The sequence below is a fragment of the Colius striatus genome, unplaced genomic scaffold (assembly GCF_028858725.1).
Source record: "Colius striatus isolate bColStr4 unplaced genomic scaffold, bColStr4.1.hap1 scaffold_40, whole genome shotgun sequence".
Lineage (NCBI taxonomy): Eukaryota > Metazoa > Chordata > Aves > Coliiformes > Coliidae > Colius > Colius striatus.
Window position 1 is genome coordinate 2,358,933 of NW_026908523.1, and position 24,578 is coordinate 2,383,510.

At 53.5% G+C, this 24,578-nt stretch overlaps 1 protein-coding gene across 1 annotated transcript in view; it reads right to left on the reverse strand.

Moving 5' to 3' along the window:
* LOC133629375 (hydrocephalus-inducing protein homolog) overlaps positions 1-24,578 on the reverse strand; it is a 115,124-nt gene that overhangs the window by 77,732 nt on the left and 12,814 nt on the right. Inside the window, exons 6-13 of the mRNA XM_062020030.1 lie at positions 20,031-20,232; positions 17,367-17,550; positions 15,874-15,973; positions 14,842-14,960; positions 13,996-14,219; positions 11,829-11,896; positions 10,350-10,585; positions 7,224-7,321 (exon numbers count right to left, since the gene is read on the reverse strand). Coding sequence (XP_061876014.1) covers positions 7,224-7,321; positions 10,350-10,585; positions 11,829-11,896; positions 13,996-14,219; positions 14,842-14,960; positions 15,874-15,973; positions 17,367-17,550; positions 20,031-20,232 — 1,231 coding nt within the window. The remainder of the gene's footprint in view (positions 1-7,223; positions 7,322-10,349; positions 10,586-11,828; positions 11,897-13,995; positions 14,220-14,841; positions 14,961-15,873; positions 15,974-17,366; positions 17,551-20,030; positions 20,233-24,578) is intronic.

Below are 24,578 nucleotides of genomic sequence, written 5' to 3' on the forward strand. Positions count from 1 at the left end.
TCCCAGCACCTGCAGCTACCTTGGTCCTGCACCCTCCCAGGGCCATGCACTGCCTGCTCCCATTTGCACTTGTTTCACAAGCAATTGCAGCCCAGGCACTGCCTGGATGACTCTGATGGGAACAGGCAACAGCAGCAGTGAGCTGCATCCCTCTGCTCACTCAGCTGGCACCCAGGATCCAAACTGCACCAGCAGCTTCTGCCACAAGGAAGATGATGCTCAAAAGAGCCAAAGGGAAGCAGAGAGCCCTGAGCTCACCTTCCACAGCAAGGGCTACTTTCCCCTTCCTAAGACCTTGCCTTTATTTGTCCTCCCAGCAGCCCTTTTCTCATGTGGCACAAGCTTTTGCCAGCTGAAGCACACAGCAGCTCTCAGCACAAAGCACCACCATGCAGTGGGGCACTGATCCCTCCCAGCACCTGCAGCTACCTTGGTCCTGCACCCTCCCAGGGCCATGCACTGCCTGCTCCCATTTGCACTTGTTCTACAAGCAATTGCAGCCCAGGCACTGCCTGGATGACTCTGATGGGGAGAGGCAACAGCAGCAGTGAGCTGCATCCCTCTGCTCACTCAGCTGGCACCCAGGATCCAAACTGCACCAGCAGCTTCTGCCACAAGGTGTGGGAAGATGATGCTCAAAAGAGCCAAAGGGAAGCAGACAATCCTGAGCTCACCTTCCACAGCAAGGGCTACTTTCCCCTTCCTAAGACCTTGCCTTTATTTGTCCTCCCATCAGCCCTTTTCTCCTGTGGCACAAGCTTTTGTCAGCTGAAGCACACAGCAGCTCTCAGCACAAAGCACCACCATGCAGTGGGGCACTACTCCCTCCCAGCACCTGCAGCTACCTTGGTCCTGCACCCTCCCAGGGCCATGCACTGCCTGCTCCCATTTGCACTTGTTTCACTTGTTTGCAGCCCAGGCACTGCCTGGATGACTCTGATGGGAACAGGCAACAGCAGCAGTGAGCTGCATCCCTCTGCTCACTCAGCTGGCACCCAGGATCCAAACTGCACCAGCAGCTTCAGCCACAAGGAAGATGATGCTCAAAAGAGCCAAAGGGAAGCAGAGAATCCTGAGCTCAATTTCCACAGCAAGGGCTACTTTCCCCTTCCTAAGACCTTGCCTTTATTTGTCCTCCCATCAGCCCTTTTCTCATCTGGCACAAGCTTTTGTCAGCTGAAGCACACAGCAGCTCTCAGCACAAAGCACCACCATGCAGTGGGGCACTGCTCCCTCCCAGCACCTGCAGCTACCTTGGTCCTGCACCCTCCCAGGGCCATGCACTGCCTGCTCCCATTTGCACTTGTTTCACAAGCAATTGCAGCCCAGGCACTGCCTGGATGACTCTGATGGGGAGAGGCAACAGCAGCAGTGAGCTGCATCCCTCTGGTCACTCAGCTGGCACCCAGGATCCAAACTGCACCAGCAGCTTCAGCCACAAGGAAGATGATGCTCAAAAGAGCCAAAGGGAAGCAGAGAATCCTGAGCTCACCTTCCACAGCAAGGGCTACTTTCCCCTTCCTCAGACCTTGCCTTTATTTGTCCTCCCATCAGCCCTTTTCTCATGTGGCACAAGCTTTTCTCAGCAGCTCTCAGCACAAAGCACCACCATGCAGTGGGGCACTACTCCCTCCTGGCACCTGCAGCTACCTTGGTCCTGCACCCTCCCAGGGCCAGACACTGCCTGCTCCCATTTGCACTTGTTTTACAAGCAATTGCAGCCCAGGCACTGCCTGGATGACTCTGATGGGGAGAGGCAACAGCAGCAGTGAGCTGCATCCCTCTGCTCACTCAGCTGGCACCCAGGATCCAAACTGCACCAGCAGCTTCTGCCACAAGGTGTGGGAAGATGATGCTCAAAAGAGCCAAAGGGAAGCAGAGAACCCTGAGCTCACCTTCCACAGCAAGGGCTGCTTTCCCCTTCCTAAGACCTTGCCTTTATTTGTCCTCCCATCAGCCCTTTTCTCATGTGGCACAAGCTTTTGTCAGCTGAAGCACACAGCAGCTCTCAGCACAAAGCACCACCATGCAGTGGGGCACTGATCCCTCCTGGCACCTGCAGCTACCTTGGTCCTGCACCCTCCCAGGGCCAGACACTGCCTGCTCCCATTTGCACTTGTTCTACAAGCAATTGCAGCCCAGGCACTGCCTGGATGACTCTGATGGGGAGAGGCAACAGCAGCAGTGAGCTGCATCCCTCTGCTCACTCAGCTGGCACCCAGGATCCAAACTGCACCAGCAGCTTCTGCCACAAGGAAGATGATGCTCAAAAGAGCCAAAGGGAAGCAGAGAGCCCTGAGCTCAACTTCCACAGCAAGGGCTACTTTCCCCTTCCTAAGACCTTGCCTTTATTTGTCCTCCCATCAGCCCTTTTCTCATGTGGCACAAGCTTTTGTCAGCTGAAGCACACAGCAGCTCTCAGCACAAAGCACCACCATGCAGTGGGGCACTACTCCCTCCCAGCACCTGCAGCTACCTTGGTCCTGCACCCTCCCAGGGCCATGCACTGCCTGCTCCCATTTGCACTTGTTTCACAAGCAATTGCAGCCCAGGCACTGCCTGGATGACTCTGATGGGAACAGGCAACAGCAGCAGTGAGCTGCATCCCTCTGCTCACTCAGCTGGCACCCAGGATCCAAACTGCACCAGCAGCTTCTGCCACAAGGAAGATGATGCTCAAAAGAGCCAAAGGGAAGCAGAGAGCCCTGAGCTCACCTTCCACAGCAAGGGCTACTTTCCCCTTCCTAAGACCTTGCCTTTATTTGTCCTCCCATCAGCCCTTTTCTCATGTGGCACAAGCTTTTGTCAGCTGAAGCACACAGCAGCTCTCAGCACAAAGCACCACCATGCAGTGGGGCACTGATCCCTCCTGGCACCTGCAGCTACCTTGGTCCTGCACCCTCCCAGGGCCATGCACTGCCTGCTCCCATTTGCACTTGTTTCACAAGCAATTGCAGCCCAGGCACTGCCTGGATGACTCTGATGGGGAGAGGCAACAGCAGCAGTGAGCTGCATCCCTCTGCTCACTCAGCTGGCACCCAGGATCCAAACTGCACCAGCAGCTTCTGCCACAAGGTGGAGGAAGATGATGCTCAAAAGAGCCAAAGGGAAGCAGAGAACCCTGAGCTCACCTTCCACAGCAAGGACTACTTTCCCCTTCCTAAGACCTTGCCTTTATTTGTCCTCCCATCAGCCCTTTTCTCATGTGGCACAAGCTTTTCTCAGCAGCTCTCAGCACAAAGCACCACCATGCAGTGGGGCACTACTCCCTCCTGGCACCTGCAGCTACCTTGGTCCTGCACCCTCCCAGGGCCATGCACTGCCTGCTCCCATTTGCACTTGTTCTACAAGCAATTGCAGCCCAGGCACTGCCTGGATGACTCTGATGGGAACAGGCAACAGCAGCAGTGAGCTGCATCCCTCTGCTCACTCAGCTGGCACCCAGGATCCAAACTGCACCAGCAGCTTCTGCCACAAGCTGTGGGAAGATGATGCTCAAAAGAGCCAAAGGGAAGCAGAGAACCCTGAGCTCACCTTCCACAGCAAGGGCTACTTTCCCCTTCCTAAGACCTTGCCTTTATTTGTCCTCCCATCAGCCCTTTTCTCATGTGGCACAAGCTTTTGCCAGCTGAAGCACACAGCAGCTCTCAGCACAAAGCACCACCATGCAGTGGGGCACTACTCCCTCCTGGCACCTGCAGCTACCTTGGTCCTGCACCCTCCCAGGGCCATGCACTGCCTGCTCCCATTTGCACTTGTTTCACAAGCAATTGCAGCCCAGGCACTGCCTGGATGACTCTGATGGGAACAGGCAACAGCAGCAGTGAGCTGCATCCCTCTGCTCACTCAGCTGGCACCCAGGATCCAAACTGCACCAGCAGCTTCAGCCACAAGCTGTAGGAAGATGATGCTCAAAAGAGCCAAAGGGAAGCAGAGAACCCTGAGCTCAGCTTCCACAGCAAGGGCTACTTTCCCCTTCCTAAGACCTTGCCTTTATTTGTCCTCCCATCAGCCCTTTTCTCATGTGGCACAAGGTTTTCTCAGCAGCTCTCAGCACAAAGCACCACCATGCAGTGGGGCACTACTCCCTCCTGGCACCTGCAGCTACCTTGGTCCTGCACCCTCCCAGGGCCATGCACTGCCTGCTCCCATTTGCACTTGTTTCACAAGCAATTGCAGCCCAGGCACTGCCTGGATGACTCTGATGGGAACAGGCAACAGCAGCAGTGAGCTGCATCCCTCTGCTCACTCAGCTGGCACCCAGGATCCAAACTGCACCAGCAGCTTCTGCCACAAGGTGGAGGAAGATGATGCTCAAAAGAGCCAAAGGGAAGCAGAGAACCCTGAGCTCACCTTCCACAGCAAGGACTACTTTCCCCTTCCTAAGACCTTGCCTTTATTTGTCCTCCCATCAGCCCTTTTCTCATGTGGCACAAGCTTTTCTCAGCAGCTCTCAGCACAAAGCACCACCATGCAGTGGGGCACTACTCCCTCCCAGCACCTGCAGCTACCTTGGTCCTTCACCCTCCCAGGGCCAGACACTGCCTGCTCCCATTTGCACTTGTTTCACAAGCAATTGCAGCCCAGGCACTGCCTGGATGACTCTGATGGGGAGAGGCAACAGCAGCAGTGAGCTGCATCCCTCTGCTCACTCAGCTGGCACCCAGGATCCAAACTGCACCAGCAGCTTCTGCCACAAGGTGTGGGAAGATGATGCTCAAAAGAGCCAAAGGGAAGCAGAGAACCCTGAGCTCAACTTCCACAGCAAGGGCTACTTTCCCCTTCCTAAGACCTTGCCTTTATTTGTCCTCCCATCAGCCCTTTTCTCATGTGGCACAAGCTTTTGCCAGCTGAAGCACACAGCAGCTCTCAGCACAAAGCACCACCATGCAGTGGGGCACTGATCCCTCCTGGTACCTGCAGCTACCTTGGTCCTGCACCCTCCCAGGGCCAGACACTGCCTGCTCCCATTTGCACTTGTTTCACAAGCAATTGCAGCCCAGGCACTGCCTGGATGACTCTGATGGGAACAGGCAACAGCAGCAGTGAGCTGCATCCCTCTGCTCACTCAGCTGGCACCCAGGATCCAAACTGCACCAGCAGCTTCTGCCACAAGGTGTGGGAAGATGATGCTCAAAAGAGCCAAAGGGAAGCAGAGAACCCTGAGCTCAACTTCCACAGCAAGGACTACTTTCCCCTTCCTAAGACCTTGCCTTTATTTGTCCTCCCATCAGCCCTTTTCTCATGTGGCACAAGCTTTTCTCAGCAGCTCTCAGCACAAAGCACCACCATGCAGTGGGGCACTACTCCCTCCTGGTACCTGCAGCTACCTTGGTCCTGCACCCTCCCAGGGCCATGCACTGCCTGCTCCCATTTGCACTTGTTCTACAAGCAATTGCAGCCCAGGCACTGCCTGGATGACTCTGATGGGGAGAGGCAACAGCAGCAGTGAGCTGCATCCCTCTGCTCACTCAGCTGGCACCCAGGATCCAAACTGCACCAGCAGCTTCTGCCACAAGGTGTGGGAAGATGATGCTCAAAAGAGCCAAAGGGAAGCAGAGAACCCTGAGCTCACCTTCCACAGCAAGGACTACTTTCTCCTTCCTAAGACCTTGCCTTTATTTGTCCTCCCATCAGCCCTTTTCTCATGTGGCACAAGCTTTTGCCAGCTGAACCACACAGCAGCTCTCAGCACAAAGCACCACCATGCAGTGGGGCACTACTCCCTCCTGGTACCTGCAGCTACCTTGGTCCTGCACCCTCCCAGGGCCAGACACTGCCTGCTCCCATTTGCACTTGTTTTACAAGCAATTGCAGCCCAGGCACTGCCTGGATGACTCTGATGGGAACAGGCAACAGCAGCAGTGAGCTGCATCCCTCTGGTCACTCAGCTGGCACCCAGGATCCAAACTGCACCAGCAGCTTCTGCCACAAGGAAGATGATGCTCAAAAGAGCCAAAGGGAAGCAGAGAGCCCTGAGCTCACCTTCCACAGCAAGGGCTACTTTCCCCTTCCTAAGACCTTGCCTTTATTTGTCCTCCCATCAGCCCTTTTCTCATGTGGCACAAGCTTTTCTCAGCAGCTCTCAGCACAAAGCACCACCATGCAGTGGGGCACTACTCCCTCCTGGTACCTGCAGCTACCTTGGTCCTGCACCCTCCCAGAGCCAGACACTGCCTGCTCCCATTTGCACTTGTTCTACAAGCAATTGCAGCCCAGGCACTGCCTGGATGACTCTGATGGGAACAGGCAACAGCAGCAGTGAGCTGCATCCCTCTGCTCACTCAGCTGGCACCCAGGATCCAAACTGCACCAGCAGCTTCTGCCACAAGGTGTGGGAAGATGATGCTCAAAAGAGCCAAAGGGAAGCAGAGAACCCTGAGCTCACCTTCCACAGCAAAGGCTACTTTCCCCTTCCTAAGACCTTGCCTTTATTTGTCCTCCCATCAGCCCTTTTCTCATCTGGCACAAGCTTTTGCCAGCTGAAGCACACAGCAGCTCTCAGCACAAAGCACCACCATGCAGTGGGGCACTACTCCCTCCTGGCACCTGCAGCTACCTTGGTCCTGCACCCTCCCAGGGCCATGCACTGCCTGCTCCCATTTGCACTTGTTCTACAAGCAATTGCAGCCCAGGCACTGCCTGGATGACTCTGATGGGAACAGGCAACAGCAGCAGTGAGCTGCATCCCTCTGCTCACTCAGCTGGCACCCAGGATCCAAACTGCACCAGCAGCTTCTGCCACAAGGAAGATGATGCTCAAAAGAGCCAAAGGGAAGCAGAGAACCCTGAGCTCACCTTCCACAGCAAAGGCTACTTTCCCCTTCCTAAGACCTTGCCTTTATTTGTCCTCCCATCAGCCCTTTTCTCATGTGGCACAAGCTTTTCTCAGCAGCTCTCAGCTGGCTCCTGGCTGCACTTTGGTCACAGCCCAGCCCAAGCCCAGCACTGGCAGGAAGGAGGAGAGGTGGCCCTTTGGAAACTGGCTGCAGCCCAAGCACCAAAACCCAGGCCAATAACAAACATCATCATGTTCCCTTTAGCAGAAGGCTCAGGGCTGTGCTGTGTTGAGCACAACATGGGCTGCTCTCCCAGCCCTGCTGCTCTCCTGGCTCACTGGGCACAACTGGCTCTGATTTGGAGCTGGAGGCAGAGCCCTGCACAGGCAGCTGGGGGCTGGGGGCATGAGGAGAGGGGCTCAGCTGTGAGGAAAGTGCTGGTACCTGGCAGTGATGGGCAGCTCACACACCTCCCCAACACCATCCACCTCCAGCACCAGAGCCAGCTCGTATGTCCTCACGGTGTTGGAACACAGGGAGACCTGGAGGGAGAGGAGAGAGGAGCATTCAAGGCTTCATCACTCCCACAAGCCATTGTCCCTATTCCTCTGGTGGTCTGTGCATAGAGCACAGCCTCTGGGTGCAACAAGAGTCTTCTGACAAGACCTGGTCTGTTAAACACACCTTGCAGGCATCAGGGCATCTGGAAGCTAAATGCAAGCACTGTTAGACCAATGCTCCACTCAACACTGCCTTAGAGCTAAAAGGACAGTTTCTAGTCCCAACTACACCAGCACAAGTCCAGACTTCAGCAGAAGGTGCTCAGGGCAAAGCTGAGGGCAACACATGGCCCAGCAGATGTGCCAGAGCTTCTCCAGTCCCCACTGGGCATCACCACATGGAGTGCAACTCCTTCTGCTCCACAGGAGAGGAAGAACAGGGCAGGGAGGAAGAGCAAACAGCTTTAGGCAATGGCATCTCTCTTTTTAACTCTTCTCACTCTTCCTCTGCTCACTTTCAATCAAAGACATTGCTCTGAGCAGCTCCCAAACAGCTTCTGTGCTTGACCATGCAGTTCATGAGCATCATTGAGCTTGGAAGCAAAGCAGAGCTCAATCAAAGCCCCAGCATAACCCAGCTAACAAAAGCCTAAACAAGGACAGTTTCTAGTCCCAGCTACACCAGCACCAATCCAGACTTCAGCAGAAGGTGCTCAGGGCAAAGCTGAGGGCAACACATGGCCCAGCAGATGTGCCAGAGCTTCTCCAGTCCCCACTGGACATCACCACATGGAGGACAACTCCTGCTCCACAGGAGAGGAAGAATAGGGCAGGGAGGAAGAGCAAACAGCTTTAGGCAATGGCATCTCTCTTTTTAACACTCCTCACTCTTCCTCTGCCCAATTTCAATCAAAGACATTGCTCTGAGCAGCTCCCAAACAGCTTCTGTGCTTGACCATGCAGTTCATGAGCATCATTGAGCTTGGAAGCAAAGCAGAGCTCAATCAAAGCCCCAGCATAACCCAGCTAACAAAAGCCTAAACAAGGACAGTTTCTAGTCCCAGCTACAGCAGCACCAATCCAGACTTCAGCAGAAGGTGCTCAGGGCAAAGCTGAGGGCAACACATGGCCCAGCAGATGTGCCAGAGCTTCTCCAGTCCCCACTGGACATCACCACATGGAGTGCAACTCCTTCTGCTCCACAGGAGAGGAAGAATAGGGCAGGGAGGAAGAGCAAACAGCTTTAGGCAATGGCATCTCTCTTTTTAACACTCCTCACTCTTCCTCTCTCTACTTTCAATCAAAGACATTGCTCTGAGCAGCTCCCAAACAGCTTCTGTGCTTCACCATGCAGTTCATGAGCATCATTGAGCTTGGAAGCAAAGCAGTGCTCAATCAAAGCCCCAGCATAACCCAGCTAACAAAAGCCTAAACAAGGACAGTTTCTAGTCCCAACTACACCAGCACCAATCCAGACTTCAGCAGAAGGTGCTCAGCTTTACCAGGGCAAAGCCCCAGCAGATGTGCCAGAGCTTCTCCAGTCCCCACTGGGCATCACCACATGGAGTGCAACTCCTTCTGCTCCACAGGAGAGGAAGAACAGGGCAGGGAGGAAGAGCAAACAGCTTTAGGCAATGGCATCTCTCTTTTTAACACTCCTCACTCTTCCTCTGCCCAATTTCAATCAAAGACATTGCTCTGAGCAGCTCCCAAACAGCTTCTGTGCTTCACCATGCAGTTCATGAGCATCATTGAGCTTGGAAGCAAAGCAGTGCTCAATCAGAGCCCCAGCATAACCCAGCTAACACAAGCCTTAAAAAGGACAGTTTCTAGTCCCAGCTACACCAGCACCAATCCAGACTTCAGCAGAAGGTGCTCAGGGCAAAGCTGAGGGCAACACATGGCCCAGCAGATGTGCCAGAGCTTCTCCAGTCCCCACTGGACATCACCACATGGAGTGCAACTCCTTCTGCTCCACAGGAGAGGAAGAACAGGGCAGGGAGGAAGAGCAAACAGCTTTAGGCAATGGCATCTCTCTTTTTAACAGCTCTCATCACTCTTCCTCTCTCTACTTTCAAAGACATTGCTCTGAGCAGCTCCCAAACAGCTTCTGTGCTTCACCATGCAGTTCATGAGCATCATTGAGCTTGGAAGCAAAGCAGAGCTCAAAGCCCCAGCATAACCCAGCTAACAAAAGCCTAAACAAGGACAGTTTCTAGTCCCAACTACACCAGCACCAATCCAGACTTCAGCAGAAGGTGCTCAGCTTTACCAGGGCAAAGCCCCAGCAGATGTGCCAGAGCTTCTCCAGTCCCCACTGGACATCACCACATGGAGTGCAACTCCTTCTGCTCCACAGGAGAGGAAGAACAGGGCAGGGAGGAAGAGCAAACAGCTTTAGGCAATGGCATCTCTCTTTTTAACTCTCCTCACTCTTCCTCTGCCCAATTTCAATCAAAGACATTGCTCTGAGCAGCTCCCAAACAGCTTCTGTGCTTGACCATGCAGTTCATGAGCATCATTGAGCTTGGAAGCAAAGCAGTGCTCAATCAAAGCCCCAGCATAACCCAGCTAACAAAAGCCTAAACAAGGACAGTTTCTAGTCCCAGCTACAGCAGCACCAATCCAGACTTCAGCAGAAGGTGCTCAGCTTTACCAGGGCAAAGCCCCAGCAGATGCTGTGCCAGAGCTTCTCCAGTCCCCACTGGACATCACCACATGGAGTGCAACTCCTTCTGCTCCACAGGAGAGGAAGAACAGGGCAGGGAGGAAGAGCAAACAGCTTTAGGCAATGGCATCTCTCTTTTTAACAGTTCTCATCACTCTTCCTCTGCCCAATTTCAATCAAAGACATTGCTCTGAGCAGCTCCCAAACAGCTTCTGTGCTTCACCATGCAGTTCATGAGCATCATTGAGCTTGGAAGCAAAGCAGTGCTCAATCAAAGCCCCAGCATAACCCAGCTAACAAAAGCCTAACCCTAGGGCAGATCTCTCACTGCATTCTGCTCAGAGCTGCCAGCCCTAAAGCCCTCTGATGCACCAGTGAAGCTTCAGCTCCACGTCCCCATACCTGGATAGCCAGGGATCCCTGGGGGACAATGGTCCCTCTGCAAGGTCTGATGGAGAATTCAGTTGGGTTGCCACAGCCTCGAGCTCCTCTTCTCCAGGATGGGTGAGTGTTGTCTGAGATCTGGATGAGACTGGAAGTGCTGGGCTCTCCTGAGCCATCCCCAGGGATGTGGAGGCTGAAGGTGATGGGTGCTGAGGAGCTGTTGGTGAGGCGACACATCAAGGTGCGAGGGAAGCCTGGGGAAAGGACAGCAGCATGGCTTTGTGCATCACTTGGGCTGTGACTCCTGCTGTCAACACCTTGACATGACAAAACTGGGCTTGGGGTTTAACTACAGCCTCTGAATTAGAGCTCATTGAGAAGCTGATGGGCAAAGTTCCCTTTCACAGCTGCTTTGGAAATGCCCCACTCACAGAGCAGAGCATCAGAAGCTTCTCTCCAAGTGAGAGCAGCTCTCTCACCTGCCCCTAAAGCAGCATCAATTATGTCTCAGCACTGTGCCCCCAGACAGAGGATTCACTCTGAAAGTGCAATCCACAGCAGGAACCCTGTCTCCCATCACCCACACACAGGGACAGCACAGCCACGCTGCACACTGGCTCTTCCCATCACTAGAGCTTTGCCACTTGCTCTCCAGAATGGGAAAGCAAGGAGATAACTGCACCAGGTGGGGGATGTTCTGCAGAGAGAGGACATCACCCCACAAGCTGTGCTGGAGTGCTGTGCTTGGCTGGCCAGCTCTGCCAGGAGCCATCTCCCATGGGCTGCTCACCCAGCCTTATGTGGGGATAGATTGCTTCAAAAGGAACTGCAGCAGTGGCTTTTCCATCACTGATTTCACTTTCAAACTGCAGATCACCTCAGCACAAAGCCTTTGGTGAGGCTGAGATGGAGACCCAGGGCCTGCAGCTCAATGGAGATGCTCAGGGTGCTCAGCCACTGGCTGTGCCAGCAGAGCTGCTGGGGAGGAAGGAGCCCACATCTCTTAGGAACATCAGTGCCTGGTGCAGAGCTGTGCCTTGGGCATGTTACCTGGCCAGTGACAGCAAGGAGCCCTCACAGCACCAAATATCTCACACCAAAGGTCAGGGAGGGAAATGCTGTGGTTGCCTTTCAGCAGGAACATCTGCCCACAGCTCTACAGGCTGGTGGGTGGCTTCAACTCCCTTCTCCTGCAGTCCTGAGCCCTTCTGGGACAAACCTTTCCCAGTCCCAGAATGACTTTCCCAGTCATTCTGCTGCCAAGGACTGGTTAGGTGGGGATGCACAGGGTGAGGGATGCCCAAACCCACTGACTTTCTGTTCCTTGGGTCCTGCTTGATCTCGTGATGGCAAAGCTCTGCTGAAGCAGCCCTGGGTTCAACAGCCTGAGGCTGCTCTGGAGGAACACACAGGTGACACAGGAGCTTGCAGTCAAGGGCTGCATTTTGGGAACACACAGAGCCCTCAGGCTATGGGCCAAGCCCAGGGCACACTCACCAAAGGAGACTTGACCAAAGTGGAGTGAAGGCACACTGAAATGAACCCTTGGCTTGATGACACAACCCCTGTGGGGACAAAGACACAAGAGGCATCTTGGTTAGAGCTGCAAAGAGAGGTTGCAAGTGAGCATCCTGCAGCAGACCTGTGCTCACCTGCTGTCCCATCTCCTGGCCAAAGAGCCAGGGCAAAGACACAAGAGGCATCAAGAGAAAATGAGGCAGAGATGGTGGTTTTGGCAACAACTGTGCTTTGCTGTGGTGTGAAAGAATGCCCTTGTGAAGGGAGATCAGGGTCCTTGCACATCAAGGAGGATAACACAAGGTGGGAGAGGAATCCCTTGTGGTCCAGCAGCCAGCTCACCTCCATCCCAAACAACTGGGACAAACTCCCAGGGTCCAAAAACCTCCCCAAGAGGGAGGCTCAGCTTGACCTGGGGAGTGGATATCTCCAAGGCATCTGAGAAGCAACAGTTGTGGGGCTGGAGAAGGAGAGATAAGGGTTGGATGGAGATCCCTGAAACCAAGGCAGGATGGAAAGGCAACTCAGAGTGGGATGCAATGGGAACTGCTGCTGAGGAGCAGATGGTACATCACACAGGCAGCTCAGCAGGAACAGAGGAGTTACAGGGAGGAGGAAGACAAAGGAACATCAGTTCTCTCTCAGAGATAGAAGGTGTGTCCCAAGCTCAGGGATCCATGGCAGAACTGGGCAGGCAGTGGCCACAGAGAAGGGGATGATGTCCCCAGAGCATCAGTGGGGAGAAAAAGATCCCTTTGGTTGTGGGGAAGCCAATTGTGCTGCTGAGAGCTGTTGCCTTCCCCAGGAGCAAGCCCACTGTGGGGCAGAGGCAGTGGGCACTACCCAAGAGGTGTTCTACCCATCAGAACTGTCCTCATGGGTGTCCTTGCTCAGGGAGAAGGCAGCTAATGCAACAGCATCCTGAGACCACTTTGGGGAGGAGACAGAGGAGGAGTAATGCTTTGGCTGTGAAATGTTCCCTTCTGCTTTCCAGAACACACAGCAGACAGACAGAAAGCAAACCTCATGGTTCCTCTCCTGAGCTCAACAGACCTACTCACACCACTCTTGCCAAGCCATCACCTCCTTGACCTTCTTCCTCCATTCCCCTTAAGTGTTACAGCCCACTGCAGACTCTTTTCCTTGCTTCACTACCTTAACCTGGTGCCTCTCAACAGCAGCAGCAAGCCCAGGAGGCACAGCCAGCCCCAAAGCTCCAGAGCACCCTGCAGCAGCTTCCCTGCCCATAGCTCCCATGACTGGGACAAGTTGACATGCTGCTGCAGTCCTGACAAATGAGCTTTGTCTCTTTCCCCTTCTCCCCTTTGCCCTGAGGATGATCTTTTTGCAGTGGCACCAGCCCCATGGGATGATGCCCAAGTTCTTGTGGCAGCACTTGCACAGAGCTCCCATCTCCTGCACCAGCTCTGGGCTGCAAAAGGGAGGTAGCACAGCACTAGCTCCACAGGAGCCAGGAGGACAACTTGTGCCAACACATCCCCCATGGGAGATGCTGCTGAGGATGCTGCATCTGTGCTGTGGTGATTATCCACAGGGGATCTGAAAAGCACAGCTCCCAGCTGCAGAATCATCCCTCAGCCATCTCCAGAGCCATGTGTTCAGGTGGGACATCCCAGACCATGTCCCTGCCCAAAGGAGATCCCATCACCCCTGTCTGCCATGGCCCAAGGGGAATGAGCTCCCTGTAGGAGGAGTCATTCCAGGGCAGGAGACATCTCCACATCTGTACAGTGTCCATACTGGTTTTCAACCCCAGGTCCTCACACTGAGGTGTCAAAGGGTCACAGATGGAATGTGCTGCTGAATTCTGTGCAAACAGTGTCTTGGGAAGTCACAGAGACACTTGGGTCACCCAAAGCTGCTTCCCAGAGGGACCCAGAACTCTCAGAGCTGGGTATGGAGAGCACAGGAGCCATGGTCCTCTCACAGCTCATCACAGCTGCTGCAGTTGCAGGGTTCAAACTGCAGTCAAGGATGAAAAGCCTCAGCTCTGATCCTACCAACCCCACACTAAGACAACACCTTTTCTTTTCCCTCTGCTTCCCCATAAGAGGAGGTTGGTGGGAGATGATCAACCCAGAGACAAAGCCAGATGTGCCCACCCAGCTCCTAGGAGCATCCTCACCTGACAGTCAGGGTCACAGGCTTGGGGCAGCCAGCCACATGGAACCTGAATTCTTCTGTGAAGTGCCCCAGGATGGTGGAACTGAAGGAGATCTGGATGACCTGGAGCCCATCTGGTAAAATGAGACCTTCCTGGGGCTGAAAGGTGAAGCAGGAGCCCAGAGCTGTGATGGGAGGGAGCAGGCTGAAGGCAGCATCGATGGCTCCTTTGTTGAACAGGATCACCTGCAGCAGCAAGGGAGAGACATGGAAATACAGCAGGAGTTGTCCTTTCTTACAGAGTCATATAAACAGAGGCAGAGTTCATTCCTCTGACACACAGCAGTCCATCTCAGCTTGCACTGCAGAGCTCCACCAAGCTGATTCACATCCCTAAGGGCAGCTGCTGGAAACTCTTGTGCTCAAACCCCACTTGCAAACCACCCTCCCCTTGGCATGTGCTTCATGCTGGAGTTAAAAGCTGCTCTGAGGGATGCTGAGCTGAGCTGAGCTTCAGTCTGGCTGCTTAGGGCATCATCTGCTTACTCAGGGAATGAATAAGCAAGTAGGGAGAGAATCAATGAAGCAGCAGCATCATAAATGCACAATGGTTTGGAAAGGAGAAGGGACATGGACAACCCTGAGGCAGGAGGCTGATGGCTCCAGGGATCAGCACAGACCTACAAACTGCAAGCAGAGATTAGGGCTTCAAAACCATACACACACCTCCCATCCAAAGCATCCAGACTCAGTCAATCCCCCCCAAACCTGCCAGGTCAGATATTCCCTGCTCAGAAGCCCCACACACCCACTGCTGTCCCAGGAGCCATCAGCATCCAACCCAACCCCCTGAACCCCTCCTGCTCACCTCATAGCTGTGGGCTGAGCCAACAAAAACCTCCCCAATGTCCAGCTGCTCGAAGCTGAGGCGTAGAAGAGGCCCTTTGCCTTCCCCTTGGACACACAGGGGCAGCCTGGTCTCACGACCTAGGGACAGATTTCCATGTCAGTGCAGCAAGTCCCTCTGTGAGCCTGGATTTTCCAGGCTGCCTCAGTGCTAATCCCTGTTTCTGGGCTGGATGGGACCAGTTAGAGCCAGTCCAGAAGAACTGGGAGCCTTCTCTGCCCTCAGGAGATGTGTCTTGAGGCTGGATTCCCATTTCTAAGCAACCCCTTGGGTTGGTTTCCAATGTAGTGATTGGTTTCTGCTGCAAAAACAGTGAGGCTGAGTTTCAAACATGACCTCTGGATTCCTTCCTACGTGCTTCAATGAGCTCTCACATCCATCCTTGTGAAGGCAAAAAGGCTCCTGAAACCAGATGCATCACCTGGGCTGATGCCATCACAGATGAGAGCTGAGGATGGCAACACCCAGCTCCCTGCTACTGGCAGCACATGCTCTGGATGGAGGTCTGACAGCACTCTGGAGGTCTGACAGCACTCTGCCACTCCTGACAAACACCTCCAAGTGCATCATGAGGCTGAAGGATGCAAAGAGCCTCTAATTCAGGGTGGGTCAGTGATAACTGCTCCCAGAGAAAAGCCTTAAGGATGAGCCTTAAGCTTGTCCAGCAGCATCTGCCAGCTCCACAGCCTGATGATGCACCCACCTCATCCTGCAGCTGGATGCTCTGTAGGACCTTGGTGCTCACCCACTGAAGCTGTTTTGCTCTGCAGCTCTTTAGCAGAGCACACAGATAAACCCAAGGCATGAAAGCTCATCCCTTCCCTGCTTGGACTGTTCTGGGTGATGCCAAGCCAAGTGCCCTGAGCTTGGATCACCAGGGATCCCCAGGGACAGTGGGAATGTGCCAGCACTGACCCTGATGAGCCTCCACACCAGCACCCAAAGGCTCTTTGTGCCTTGCCCTTGCTGTGGGGAACAGGAGTGATGCTGCACCTGAGATGTCACAGTAGATGGTCCGTCGGTAGCTTCTGGCTTCTCGTGGTGTAAAGACCACAGTCACTTCAGCTGAAGATTTGGGCTGGATCTCTCCCTCCTAACACAGAAGGAGACAGCAAACCATTTCTCTCCAAACTCTGCACTTGTTTCCAACCACAGCCCTGTAGCCCTTACTTAGAGCATCGATGGAGAGCAAGGAGCAAGCAGCAGCATCCACCAGGCTTTGAAAGAAGCTGCAAAAGTCTTTCCAAGCCCCTTCCTTACCTTCAGTGGCACCTGGGAGAGGTCTTTTAGCTCAATTAGGGCTACAGCAAAGCAACCAAACTGACCCACACCCCAACATATCAAGCACACCTTGCTCGGACCTCTCTCCAAACCTCCCTCTGGGCTGTGCTACCAATGGGTCTGAAACTGTGGCTCCTTCCCTGGGGGCTTCTCCCTCTGCATCTCTCTCAAGGGGTCCCAGTGCTGGTTCTCCCAGGGAGCCTTGTTATGCATTTTTGGAGGCATCTCTGCTTTCTCCCTTGTTGCAAGTGGTTTAAACAAAGGCATCACTCAATGCTCCCTCAGCCTCCAGCATTGCAAGGGTCTCTTCAGATACAGACACCCCTCTGGCAGCTGTGGCAATGCTCCACCAGCACTGCAAAGTGTAGCTTACAGAAGAAGACAAAAGGAATAGACACAGCCAGGCTTGGATTGTGCTTTCTGCTGGGTATCCTCAGTTCTCTGTCCAGAAGAGCCCTGCATTGACTGGAGCCTCTGGCACTCCTGCAGCATAACAAAGAGCTACAACACTCCCCATTGACTTGGCACTCACAGCTCAAAGGAGAACCCCACACCCATCCCAGAGCTGGAACACAGTGAGCTATGCAAAATACTCCCTGATGCACAGTCTGCTCAGAGCCAAGGGAACAGAGGGAAGAGCAGGCAAGAGAGAAATGTGTCCTGCATCAACAAATCAAGAGTGAGAGAAGGAAAATGCAAACAAACCAAGCTCCTGGGATTCCTTTCAAGATCCAGAGCAACCAGGCTGGCCAGATGAAATGCACTTTGTGCTTGTATCCAGCAAGCAGCTGGAGGAAGGTGAAGCCTTATGATGTGGCTTGTTGGAGGATGCAAACTGGGAGCATCAGCCTGCAGCCCACAGCATGCCAGACATCAGAGCCTTGGGGTACCACACAAGTGCTGCATGGACTCACACACATCCCCAAAATCAACCTGGATTGTCAGGAATTAAAGCAGTCAGGGTGCTTGAGCTCTGCCATGAAGCCTGGAGCTTGCCTAAGCTGAGGCACTGGAGCACAGCTCTCTGCAGCAACCCCACTGCAGCTCAGCCAGCTCTTGCTGCCTGTTGGGAGCCCACAGGGCTTTCTGCAGCAGCTCTCCATCCTCACCTCATGTCTTCCCTCTGGGCACATCAAGGCAAGGTGATGTGGGGATCTGCCAAGTGGCCTCCTTCAGGGAGGAAGAGGAGGAGGAAGGTCACTAACCAGTGGCTCAATGGTGAAAACATCATCAGAGAAGAGCAGGGCATCCTCTTGTATCCTGGCTCTCTGCTGCTGGAAGACACGGGAGACAAGGGCAACACCTTCCCTGAGTGTGGATTGCCCCCTGCACTCCTGGAGGAGATGATCCACCTTCTCCTGCTCCTTCCTCCACGCCCTGTGGCACAGCCTGCAGCCAAGGGGAGAGACAGAGCCAGCAGGTCATGCCACAGGCACATCGGCTTTGTTTGTCACCACCATGAAGACACAGCTTACTGAAGCCCAAATGCACTGTCCTGCCCTGCACAACACCTCCAAACTCTCCCCAGCATCCAAGCAAGGGGAGAAATGTCTCCTCCTGCTGCAAACCAGGGCAGGGCAAGGCAAGTCAACACCCTACAGAGGGACAGCCTCAACCCTCTGGGCTAACAAAGCACTGCCCTGCCCTACACATCCTCAGCTGGAGCAGGGATGGAACTGGACCAGGGATGGAATTGGACCAGGGATGGAATTGGAGAGTACTGAGCTCATTACCCAAACTTGGTCTCTGAGGAGCTCCCATCATTGCAATTGTCTTCCCCTGAACATCCTCAGCTGGAGCAGGGATGGAATTGGACCAGGGATGGAATTGGACCAGGGATGGAACTGGACCAGGGATGGAATTGGACCAGGGATGGAATTGGACCAGGGAGTGCTGAGCTCATTACCCAAATGTGGTCTCTGAGGACATCCCATCATTGCAATTGTCTTCCCCTGAACATCCTCAGCTGGACCAGGGATGGAACTGGACCAGGGAGTGCTGAGCTCATTACCCAAATGTGGTCTCTGAGGACATCCCATCATTGCAATTGTCTTCCCCTGAACATCCTCAGCTGGAGCAGGGATGGAATTGGATCAGGGATGGAATTGGACCAGGGATGGCTGAGCTCATTACCCAAATGTGGTCTCTGAGGAGCTCCCATCATTGCAATTGTCTTCCCCTGAACATCCTCAGCTGGAGCAGGGATGGAATTGGACCAGGGATGGAATTGGACCAGGGATGGAATTGGACCAGGGAGTGCTGAGCTCATTACCCAAATGTGCTCTCTGAGGAGCTCCCATCATTGCAATTTCTTCCCCTAAACATCCTCAGCTGGACCAGGGATGGAATTGGACCAGGGATGGAATTGGAGAGTGCTGAGCTCATTACCCAAATGTGGTCTCTGAGGACATCCCATCATTGCAATTGTCTTCCCCTGAACATCCTCAGCTGGAGCAGGGATGGAATTGGACTAGGGAGTGCTGAGCTCATTACCCAAATGTGGTCTCTGAGGAGATCCCATCATTGCAGTTTCTTCCCCTGAACATCCTCAGCTGGACCAGGGATGGAATTGGACCAGGGATGGAATTGGAGAGTGCTGAGCTCATTACCCAAATGTGCTCTCTGAGGACATCCCATCATTGCAATTGTCTTCCCCTGAACATCCTCAGCTGGAGCAGGGATGGAATTGGATCAGGGATGGAATTGGACCAGGGATGGAATTGGACCAGGGAGTGCTGAGCTCATTACCCAAATGTGGTCTCTGAGGAGATCCCATCATTGCAGTTTCTTCCCCTGAACATCCTCAGCTGGAGCAGGGATGGAATTGGACCAGGGATGGAATTGGACCAGGGAGTGCTGAGCTCGTTACCCAAATGTGGTCTCTGAGGACATCCCATCATTGCAGTTTCTTCCCCTGAACATCCTCAGCTGGAGCAGGGATGGAATTGGACCAGGGATGGAATTGGACCAGGGATGGAATTGGACCAGGGATGGAATTGGACTGGAGAGTGCTGAGCTCATTACCCAAATGTGGTCTCTGAGGACATCCCATCATTGCAATTGTCTTCCCCTGAACATCCTCAGCTGGAGCAGGGATGGAATTGGACCAGGGATGGAATTGGACCAGGGATGGAATTGGACCAGGGATGGAATTGGACCAGGGAGTGCTGAGCTCATTACCCAAATGTGGTCTCTGAGGACATCCCATCATTGCAATTGTCTTCCCCTGAACATCCTCAGCTGGAGCAGGGATGGAATTGGACCAGGGATGGAATTGGACCAGGGATGGAATTGGACCAGGGAGTGCTGAGCTCGTTACCCAAATGTGGTCTCTGAGGACATCCCATCATTGCAATTGTCTTCCCCTGAACATCCTCAGCTGGAGCAGGGATGGAATTGGACCAGGGATGGAATTGGACCAGGGATGGAATTGGACCAGGGAGTGCTGAGCTCATTACCCAAATGTGGTCTCTGAGGACATCCCATCATTGCAATTGTCTTCCCCTGAACATCCTCAGCTGGACCAGGGATGGAATTGGACCAGGGATGGAATTGGACCAGGGATGGAATTGGACCAGGGAGTGCTGAGCTCATTACCCAAATGTGGTCTCTGAGGAGCTCCCATCATTGCAATTGTCTTCCCCTGAACATCCTCAGCTGGACCAGGGATGGAATTGGACCAGGGATGGAATTGGACCAGGGATGGAATTGGACCAGGGAGTGCTGAGCTCATTACCCTGCATCCCAGGGCATGGACCCTGATGCTGTAGATGGGTTTTCTTCCCCTAAACTCTTCAGAAGCACCAACACCCCTTGAGATGATTTTAGTTCTACCATGTCTCTTACTGAGATGACTCTTTCAAACCAACCTCAGCTTCCTCTCATCCTCCTCTTCCTCAGTGGCAAAAGCCTTCCACTGGAAGCGAGCTGTGACCTCACTCCTGTTGTGGATGACCACGGATCTCTGGTGTGACAGGGTGAGGTAAGTCTTGTCAAACATGAGGCAGCTCCTCTCTAGACCAATGTTGACATCTACAGCCACTCCACAAAGGCTTGTTTGGATGTCTTCACCTGGGACAAAGCAAAGGGGAGTCTTTGTTCATCACCCTAGCTGAGGGAAGCACAAGAAACAGAGCAAAGCACAGCCAGCAGGAGAAAGAATAACAGCTTCCCACTGCCATTGCAGCTCCACAGATGAGCACAAACACATCCTCAGAGCTCTGTGTGTGCAGCATGAGCTTGTGCTGGACACTGCCACAAGCAACCTCTCTCTGGGTGCATTTGTGGATGTTTGTCCCCAAGGAGATGCTACTGGAGTGAGAGTTGTCAGATGGGTTGCCATGCTGCTCAGGAGTCTGCACTGAGGGTCCAAACTGCCTTGGAAAGCATCATGCCCTTAGCAGCAAAAGCCTTTGGTTCACACTCATCTGCAATGTCTGTGGCAATGGCACCACCACCACAGAGTCTACCCCAGGGGACTGCAGTAGAATCATAGAACCATTTCAGTTGGAGAAGGTCTTTAAGCTCCTGGAGTCCAAGCCCTGCCCTCAACCTGCCAAGCTCATCACTAAGCCATGGCCCTCAGCATCTGAGCTCCATAGCTCTGTCATAGCTCCCCTAGTCCACCTGATCCTGTGCATCTCCATGGCCCATGGATGCAAATGGCTTTGGCCAAGACCAACCACAGAGGAACCAGTAAGAACATGAAGGTCTTGTGTTCTACAAAGTCAGGGAGATCATGCATCAGGGGCAGGAATGACACTCTGGGTGCAGCCCCCAGGCATGTGTTCCTTGGAGGTTGCTCAGAGCCAGCACATGGCTCCATCTCCATGGCCCATGGATGCAAATGGCTTTGGCAAAGACCAACCACAGAGGAACCAGTAAGAACATGAAGGTCTTGTGTGTTACAAAGTCAGGGAGATCATGCATCAGGGGCAGGAATGACACTCTGGGTGCAGCCCCCAGGCAGCTGCATGTGTTCCTTGGAGGTTGCTCAGAGCCAGCACATGGCTCCATCTCCATGGCCCATGGATGCAAATGGCTTTGGCAAAGACCAACCACAGAGGAACCAGTAAGAACATGAAGGTCTTGTGTGTTACAAAGTCAGGGAGATCATGCATCAGGGGCAGGAATGACACTCTGGGTGCAGCCCCCAGGCATGTGTTCCTTGGAGGTTGCTCAGAGCCAGCACATGGCTCCATCTCCATGGCCCATGGATGCAAATGGCTTTGGCAAAGACCAACCACAGAGGAACCAGTAAGAACATGAAGGTCTTGTGTTCTACAAGGTCAGGGAGATCATGCATCAGGGGCAGGAATGACACTCTGGGTGCAGCCCCCAGGCATGTGTTCCTTGGAGGTTGCTCAGAGCCAGCACACAGTTCCATCTCCATGGCCCATGGATGCAAATGGCTTTGGCAAAGACCAACCACAGAGGAACCAGTAAGAAAATGAAGTTCTTGTGTTCTACAAAGTCAGGGAGATCATGCATCAGGGGCAGGAATGACACTCTGGGTGCAGCCCCCAGGCATGTGCTCCTTGGAGGTTGCTCAGAGCCAGCACATGGCTCCATCTCCATGGCCCATGGATGCAAATGGCTTTGGCAAAGACCAACCACAGAGGAACCAGTAAGAACATGAAGCTCTTGTGTTTTACAAAGTCAGGGAGATCATGCATCAGGGGCAGGAATGACACTCTGGGTGCAGCCCCCAGGCATGTGCTCCTTGGAGGTTGCTCAGAGCCAGCACATGGCTCCATCTCCATGGCCCATGGATGCAAATGGCTTTGGCCAAGACCAACCACAGAGGAACCAGTAAGAACATGAAGCTCTGTGTTTTACAAAGTCAGGGAGATCATGCATCAGGATGTCCTGGGGCAGGAATGACACTCTGGGTGCAGCCCCCAGGCATGTGTTCCTTGGAGGTTGCTCAGAGCCAGCACACAGTTCCATCTCCATGGCCCATGGATGTAAATGGCTTTGGCCAAGACCAACCACAGAGGAACCAGTAAGAACATGAAGGTCTTGTGTTCTACAAGGTCAGGGAGATCATGCATCAGGGGCAGGAATGACACTCTGGGTGCAGCCCCCAGGCAGCTGCATGTGTTCCTTGGAGGTTGCTCAGAGCCAGCACATGGCTCCATCTCCATGGCCCATGGATGCAAATGGCTTTGGCCAAGACCAACCACAGAGGAACCAGTAAGAACATGAAGCTCTTGTGTTTTACAAAGTCAGGGAGATCATGCATCAGGGGCAGGAATGACACTCTGGGTGCAGCCCCCAGGCATGTGTTCCTTGGAGGTTGCTCAGAGCCAGCACACAGTTCCATCTCCATGGCCCATGGATGCAAATGGCTTTGGCCAAGACCAACCACAGAGGAACCAGTAAGAACATGAAGGTCTTGTGTGTTACAAAGTCAGGGAGATCATGCATCAGGACATCCTGGGGCAGGAATGACACTCTGGGTGCAGCCCCCAGGCATGTGTTGCTTGGAGGTTGCTCAGAGCCAGCACACAGTTCCATCTCCATGGCCCATGGATGTAAATGGCTTTGGCCAAGACCAACCACAGAGGAACCAGTAAGAACATGAAGGTCTTGTGTGTTACAAAGTCAGGGAGATCATGCATCAGGGGCAGGAATGACACTCTGGGTGCAGCCCCCAGGCATGTGTTGCTTGGAGGTTGCTCAGAGCCAGCACACAGTTCCATCTCCATGGCCCATGGATGCAAATGGCTTTGGCCAAGACCAACCACAGAGGAACCAGTTAAGAACATGAAGCTCTTGTGTGTTACAAAGTCAGGGAGATCATGCATCAGGGGCAGGAATGACACTCTGGGTGCAGCCCCCAGGCAGCTGCATGTGTTCCTTGGAGGTTGCTCAGAGCCAGCACATGGCTCCATCTCCATGGCCCATGGATGCAAATGGCTTTGGCAAAGACCAACCACAGAGGAACCAGTATGAACATGAAGGTCTTGTGTTTTACAAAGTCAGGGAGATCATGCATCAGGATGTCCTGGGGCAGGAATGACACTCTGGGTGCAGCCCCCAGGCATGTGTTCCTTAGAGGTTGCTCAGAGCCAGCACATGGCTCCATCTCCATGGCCCATGGATGCAAATGGCTTTGGCCAAGACCAACCACAGAGGAACCAGTAAGAACATGAAGCTCTGTGTTTTACAAAGTCAGGGAGATCATGCATCAGGATGTCCTGGGGCAGGAATGACACTCTGGGTGCAGCCCCCAGGCATGTGTTGCTTGGAGGTTGCTCAGAGCCAGCACACAGTTCCATCTCCATGGCCCATGGATGCAAATGGCTTTGGCAAAGACCAACCACAGAGGAACCAGTAAGAACATGAAGCTCTTGTGTTCTACAAAGTCAGGGAGATCATGCATCAGGGGCAGGAATGACACTCTGGGTGCAGCCCCCAGGCATGTGTTCCTTGGAGGTTGCTCAGAGCCAGCACATGGCTCCATCTCCATGGCCCATGGATGCAAATGGCTTTGGCAAAGACCAACCACAGAGGAACCAGTAAGAACATGAAGGTCCCATCCCTAATGCTTCATTCAGCCTTTGCAGTCACAAAGTAAAAGCCCTACACAGCCCTACCTTCTAGAAGTACTGATTTGCCCCAGTTTATCCCAAAGGTCCAGCCTGTGGATTCTCTCTGTGCACAAAAAATGAGGCACTTTAGTGCTTCTCAACCTGAAGTTTAGTGTTACCCAAACCAATGAGCTTCTCAGAGTGAGCATAAAGCATCCTCTCTCCAATTATGTCCCTACCTAAGAAACACAAGACAAAGCTGTGGCCACTCACAAGGCTACAGAGAACTTTTGGAAGGCAAAGGAGCCTTTTCCCAGCTTCTACAAACTCAAGACAACTTGAAACACTCGTTGCTGAGCTAAAGCACCACAGGATCACCTGGGTTTGGGGTGTTATGCTTTCCAGGAGTGACAAACAAACCTTCCAGGCAAAGGAGGAACCACACCACATGTGTCCATGAGCAAGTGTCTTGTTCTGCATCATGAGGCACCTCTGCTGAGCCTGGCTCACAGCAGCATTGCCATGCCACTCCTTTGGCATGAGTTCTTCCCCACTTGGTGACTTACAAAGCAGTTTCTCATGCCATAGCCTAAATCTTCTCCCCAGTGAGAGCTTCTTGCCCAGTCCCAAGAGCCCTCAAGCCCTGATGTTGCAAGGTGGGGGATGGAGATGGGTAGAGAGCAGCATGGAAAAGGGGTGAAGACAAGGAAGACAATTGAGAAGGAGTAGCTGGGACAGAGATGTGTAAGAGATTGAGCCTTGGAGAGAGTGTGACACGTGCATTCCCCATGTTGCATGGCACACAGCACTGTCCAGCAATCAAACTTCATGCACACACATGCACAGTGCAGTGGAGAACCCAGGTTCCTCCTTCCCCTAGCC